At 35.9% G+C, this 6,893-nt stretch overlaps 1 protein-coding gene across 1 annotated transcript; it reads left to right on the plus strand.

The window, feature by feature from the left end:
* Positions 1-5,404: 5,404 nt before the first annotated feature.
* On the plus strand, positions 5,405-6,449 carry LOC115964353 (flavonol 7-O-beta-glucosyltransferase UGT74F1-like). The gene is made up of 2 exons (XM_031083687.1): positions 5,405-5,902; positions 6,423-6,449. The coding sequence occupies exons 1-2, from the start codon at positions 5,405-5,407 to the stop codon at positions 6,447-6,449; spliced, it is 525 nt and encodes a 174-aa protein (XP_030939547.1).
* The last annotated feature ends 444 nt before the right edge of the window (positions 6,450-6,893 follow it).

Consider the following 6,893-nt stretch of genomic DNA (forward strand, 5'->3'; position numbering starts at 1 on the left):
TTACAAAACCTAACTTTTAGATCTTCTTTTCTTTTAATTTTTTTAGTTTTTTAAGTTTTGAGAGGAGAGAGAAATAAAAGGATAACAAATATACAAATTACCCCTATTTTTAACAGAGGTGGGTAACGAGAGACAAACGGAGCTAACCTCAGGTGGGTAAAGTGTCAATTTTTAAACTATAGGTAGGTAAAGTATTTTTTGAACAAACCACAGGTGGGTAAAGTATAATTTCTCCAAAAATCATTCACCAAGTTTGGCCGCTGTGGTCAAGGGTGAATCACTTTTTCAATATTTAGTTGTAGTTTTCCATGGTAAATTAGTTCAAGGCACCTCAAGCAAGGCATATAAGTATGACTTCTATTCATCAATCAAGGTACATCCATGAAAACAAGAAAAATGAGCAATCATGTTATGTTGGGTTTTGTGGAGTCTAGTTGTGTTTGATTCAAATTATGACCTAACCTGAAATAATTTTTGGCCTGTTCTTGTAGCCCATTGTGAATCCTATGCGTAGGATATAAAAACTGTTATTTTGGAAATTAAGGTTTTATGTTGTTTTTTAGAGAGAAAACTGTACTGCCTCACTTTGTATTTTTTCCTAAGAATAATGAAATCCTTGCAACTCCGTGAATGTAGGCAAATTACTGAACCACGTAAATATTGTTTTGTATGTGATTTTTTTTTCTTTAGCATATATTTTTTCTCTATTTTTTGCATCTCATAGATCTGGGAATTTTGTATATATTCCCATCAATTGGTTTTAGAGCCTAGGTTTAGGTTTGAGTGGGAGCAATGGCAGAGGAAACAGGAAAGGCATCTGGAATTGAAAAATTCAATGGCACAAACTTTTACTGAATCACGTAAATATTGTTTTGTATGTGATTTTTTTTTTCTTTAGCATATATTTTTTCTCTATTTTTTGCATCTCATAGATCTGGGAATTTTGTATATATTCCCATCAATTGGTTTTAGAGCCTAGGTTTAGGTTTGAGTGGGAGCAATGGCAAAGGAAACAGGAAAGGCATCTGGAATTGAAAAATTCAATGGCACAAACTTTGGATTCTAGAGGATGCAAATCGAGGACTACCTCCATGGAAAGAAGTTGCATCTACCGCTTTTGGGGGAGAAACCTGCAACTATGAAAGATGATGAATGGACTCTTCTTGACAGAAGGTACTGGGAGTTATCAGATTAACATTGTCAAGGTTTGTTGCACATAATATTGTAAAGGAGAAGATCACAGTAGATCTAATGAAGGCTTTGTTTGGTATGTATGAAAAGCCATCAGCAAATAACCGGTGTATCTAATAAAGAAACTATTCAATTTGAATATGGCAGAGAATGCATCAGTAGCACAACATCTGAATGAATTTAACACCATCACAAATCAGGTATCTTTTGTAGAAAATGATTTTGATGATGAGATTTGTGGCATTGATCGTTTTGGCTTCATTGCCAAACAGTTGGGGGGCTATGAGAATGACAGTAAGCAATTCTACTGGAAAAGAAAAGCTGAAGTACAATGATATAAGAGATCTAGTTCTGGTAGAGAAGATTCACAGAAGAGATGCAGGTGAAACCTCAAGATCTGGTTTTGCCCTAAATCTTGAGACAAGAGGTAGAGATAATGACAGAAATTCAAATCGAGGTTATTCAAAATCTAGAAATTGCAATCAGAACAGAAGTAAATCTAGATCTAGCTAACAAGTACAATGTTGGAACTGTGGAAAAGCTGGCCACTTTAAGAGGCACTACAAAAGCCCTAAGAAGTAGAATGATGATGATTCTGCTAATGCTATAACAGATGAGGTATAGGATGCACTACTTCTTACTGTAGATAGTCCACTTGATAATTGGGTTTTGGACTCAGGATCTTTGTTTCGTACCACTTCACACTAAGAAATCATATAGAACTATGTTAGAGGTGATTTTGGTAAGGTGTATTTGGCTGATGGAAAAGCCTTGGATGTTGTGGGTATGGGAGATGTCCAGATTATACTGCCCAATGGGTCTCTCTAGTTATTGCAAAAGGTTCGACATATTCTTGACCTGAAAAGGAATTTGATTTTTGTTGGACAACTTGATGATGAAGGGCATGCAATACTATTTGTTGGTAGTACGTGGAAGGTTATAAAGAAAGCCATAGTATTGACTTGTAGAAAGAAAACTGGTACTCTATATATGATTTCAAGTCCAAGAGACACAATTGCAGTTGCTGAAGCAGACCAGTGCAAGTTTATGGCCCTGTAGACTTGGTCACATGAGTGAGAAATGGATGAAGATGCTATTGTCAAAAGGGAAATTGCCAGAATTGAAGTCTACTAATTTTGATATGTGTGAAAGTTGTATCTTAGGAAAGCAAAAAAGGATGAGCTTCTTGAAAACTGACTGGACATCGAAGGCTGGAAAATTGGAGTTAGTACACACTGATTTGTGGGGGCCTTCTTCGGTTGCATCCCTTGGAGGTTCAAGGTATTACATCACTTTCATTAAAGACTCAAGCAGAAAAATATAGGTTTATTTTCTGAAAAATAAATCTAATGTATTTGAGACTTTTAAGAAGTGGAAGGCCATAGTTGAGATAGAAACATATTTGAAAGTAAAATGTTTGAGGTCAGACCATGGAGGAGAATACATAGATGTAGGGTTCAATGAGTATTGTACTGCACATGGAATTAGGATGGAGAAGACCATTCCTGGGACACCACAACAGAATGGTGTGGCTGAGTGCATGAATAGATCTCTCAATGAGCGTGCTACGAGTATAAGGTTGCATGTTGGATTACCAAAAACTTTATGGGCTGATGTTGTTAGTACTATAGCTTACCTGATAAATTGAGGACCATCAGTTTCCATAGAGTTCAGAATTCCTAAAGAGGTTTGGAGTGGTAAAGAGGTAATGTTTTCCCATTTAAAAGTTTTTGGTTGTGTTTTTTATATTCATATTGATTCTGATGCTCGTAGTAAACTTGATGCAAAGTCTAAAATATATTTTTTTATTGGCCATGGTGATGAGAAATTTGGCTATCGGTTTTGGGATGAACAAAACCGAAAAATCATCAGAAGCAGAAATGTGATATTTAATGAATAGGTTATGTACAAGGACAAATCAACTGTAGTGCCAGATGTTACAAAAATAGATCAAAAGAAATTTGAGATTATCAACTTAGATGAATTGACTGAAAATACTGCCTAGAAAAGGGGTGAAGAAGAAAAGGAGAATGTAAATTCACAGGTAGATTAGAGTACACCTGTAGCTAAAGTTTGTAGATCTTCCAGGATCACTAGACCTCCATAGCGTTATTCACTTGCTTTAAATTATCTCCTGTTAACTAATAGTGGTGAGTCAAAGTGTTATGATGAAGCCTTGCAAGATAAAAATTTAAGCAAGTGGGAGTTAGCCATGAAGGATGAGATGGATTCTTTGTTAGGGAATCAGACATGTGCACTGACTGAATTGCCAGAAGGAAAGAAGGTTTTGCGCAACAATTGGGTATACAGAATAAAGAATGAGCATGATGGTAGCAAATACTACAAAGCCAGATTAGTTGTCATAGGGTTCCGACAAAAGAAGGGCATTGACTACTTAGAAATATTTTCTCTAGTTGTGAAGATGTCTAGAATTAGACTGGTACTAGGAATGATGACTACAGAGAATCTACATCTTGAGCAGTTAGATGTGATGACAACATTCCTTCATGGTGACTTGGAGGAAGACATTTACATGAGTCAGCCAAAAGGGTTTATTGTTTAGGGACAAGAGAGTCTAGTTTGCAAACTAAGAAAGAGCTTGTATGGCCTAAAGCAAGCTCCAAGACAGTGGTACAAGAAATTTGATAGTTTTATGAATAGAACTAGGTTCAAGAGATGTGAAGTTGATCACTATTGTTATGTTAAGTTCTTTGACAATTCTTATATCATTTTACTGTTGTATGTGGATGATATGCTCATTGTAGGGTGTAGCACTGAAGAGATTAATAATCTGAAGAAGCAATTGTCAAAACAGTTTACAATGAAGGATTTGGGAGCTAAAAACAAATCATTAGTATGAGAATCATTAGAGGCAAGGCTAATGGTACATTGAAACTTTCACAGACAGAGTATGTGAAGAAGATTCTCAGCAGGTTCAACATGAATGAAGTTAAACCAGAGTACACCCTTGGGTAGTCATTTCGGACTAAGTAAAGAATAGTCACCGAAGCCAAAAGAAGAAAGGGACCATATGAGTAACGTACCCTATGCCTCAGCTATTGGCGGCTTGATGTATGTTGTGGTGTGTACAAGGCTAAACATTGCACATGTAGTGGGAGTTGTGAGTAGATACATGAGTAGACTAGGAAAGCAGCATTGGAAGGTAGTCAAGTGGATTTTGAGATATCTGAGAGGTTCATTAGATATATGTCTTTGCTTCACAAGTGCAAGTTTGAAACTGTAGGGTTATGTAGATTCTGATTAAGCAAGTGATATTGATAGTAGAAAGAGTACTACTGGGATTGTATTTACTTTGGGTGGTACAGCTATATCTTGGGTTTCAAATCTACATATGATTGTTGTTTTGTCTAATACAGAAGTTGAGTATGTTGTAGCGACTGAAGCTGGAAATGAGATGATTTGGCTACATAGCTTCTTGGATGAATTGGGTAAGAAGCAGAAGTTGGGCATTCTACACAGTGATGATCAGAGTACAATTTTTCTTGCTAAAATTCGACTTTTCATTCAAAGTCAAAGCATATATAGATGAGATACCATTTTATCTGTTACCTTGTTGAAGATAAACTGGTAGTACTTGAAAAGATTTGTGAATCTAAGAACCCGATAGACATGTTGACTAAGAGTGTCATTAATGAATGAGACAACTTCAGTTGGTCTTCTAGCTTGAGGACAGGAGAATGAGTTGCAGTGATGAGAGATGTCTTTGGAGGATTGCGGTTGATGTTGGTGATTGAACTAGTCTCCAAGTGGGAGATTTGTTGGGCTTTGTTGAGTCTATTTGTTTTTGATTCAGATTGTGACCCAACTCGAAATAATTTTTGACCCCTTTTTGTAGTCCATTGTGATTCCTGTGCATAGAATATAAAAATTTTTGTTTTGGAGTTTAGGGTTTTATGTTGTTTTTGAGAGAGAAAATTGTATAGCTGCACTCTGTATTTTTCCTTAAAAATAGTGAAATCCATGCAACTCCGTGGACGTAGGCAAATTACCAAACCACGTAAATACTATCTTGTGTGTGATTATTTTTTTTTCTTTGGCATTTTTTTTTTCTTTATTTTTTACATCTCATAGATCTGGGAATTTCGTACATATTCCCATCATGTTGTTGTGCTCACTCAGTTTGTCAAACGTTTGGCCTCCAAAGGGCTCAAGGCCACTTTAACCATGACCCATTACACTGTCAAGTCCATCCATGCAACCACTGTTGGTGTTGAGCAGCTCAGATGGCTATGATGAAGGTGGATATAAGGAAGCTCCTAGTACAGAAGCCTACTTAGAGTCGTTTAAATCAGTTGGTTCAAAAGCTTTAGCAGAGCTCATATCAAAGTTCAAAGACTCAGCCTCACCAGTAAACTGTGTTGTGTATGACTCTTTGCTTCCATGGGCTTTTGATGTGGCCAAGAAATTTGGCATTAATGGAGCAGTAGTATTCTTGACAAACTCAGCTTCTGTATGCTCCATGTACTGGCATATCGATCATGGTCGCCTGACTTTGCCAGTGAAGCGAAGAACTGAGCTTGTGTTGTTGCCTGGATTACCTTCACTTGGCCTTTTTGACTTGCCTAGTTTTCTTGCTCAGCCTTCAAGTAATTCTGCATATTTGGTAGTGATCGTGGAAAAATTTAGTTGTTTGGATAAAAATGACTGGGTATTCTGTAACACCTTATGTTTAACTAGACTACTCACTACGGTATGTTGGTTTTTTTTTGTTTGTTTGTTTGCTTTGGGCACTATTTTCTATTGTTAAGCATAGATGCCAGGAAGAAAAATAATTTGTAAATACTGATTTATATAAGCATGGTTAAATAAATCAGGGACATAGAATTATTATATAATCTGCCAGAAATAAATTAAAACCGATAGACAATCATGGAAATTGAGAAAACAAATGATGTTAAGAGGGAAAAGGTAGAAGATCGGATAGGTGAATTCCTTTTTTTTAATTTGTGATATGAGATGAGATCAGAAGACCTAGGAATTTCAAAATAATTTAGAGCTTCTCAATATATTCAGGATAATCTTGGACAATGGATAAGTATGAAACATATAACTATAGATTTTTATTTAGAGCTTCTCAACATGGAAGCTCAGATAAGAACATTGATGAATTTTTAGGGAATTTGGTGAAAGGAGGGGAAGAAAGCTTGATTTTGGATGGCACTTGATCAACAAAATTAACTGCTTTTGATAATAATATGACTCAATGGCAGGAAAGAGACTTGAAAAAGCTTGACTGAGTACATCACATAGCCCTTTCAATATGTAATTTTATCTTCTGATGTTTAATAAGAATAATTGCAAGTATTCAATAAGAAAATGGCCATGCTTTTTAATCTTGTCATCTGAGCAGGTTAGTCAATACATATTTTTTTCAGCCTTGTAAATCATCTAATTTAAGTTCTAGTTTGGTGTCATTGAGAATCAAAGCAAATCTAGGTCAGTCTTCGCAGTAGATGTAGAGTCACATAATCATCTAAACAAATAATTTTGTAACGATCTTTGAGGTTCATTGCAAAACCTAAAAAAATAGGGGCCAAATATGGAGTATGTGGACGTGACTCCTTCACCTTGATTCGAAGGATTTGTTTTCTTTGTGGATATTGAGGTGACTTCCTCTTGACAGGGTAACATTATGAAATTAAGATTTATCAGTATCATTACCAAAAGCTCATTCTGTGGCA

Source organism: Quercus lobata, chromosome 10 (assembly GCF_001633185.2).
Source record: "Quercus lobata isolate SW786 chromosome 10, ValleyOak3.0 Primary Assembly, whole genome shotgun sequence".
Classification (NCBI taxonomy): domain Eukaryota; kingdom Viridiplantae; phylum Streptophyta; class Magnoliopsida; order Fagales; family Fagaceae; genus Quercus; species Quercus lobata.

Bases quoted from the DNA above. Each gene is read 5' to 3' on its own strand.
- LOC115964353 (XM_031083687.1), top strand. From the start codon at position 5,405: ATGCAACCACTGTTGGTGTTGAGCAGCTCAGATGGCTATGATGAAGGT. The intron at 5,903-6,422 runs GTATGTTGGTTT...ACTCAATGGCAG, and splicing joins TAACTAGACTACTCACTACG to GAAAGAGACTTGAAAAAGCT.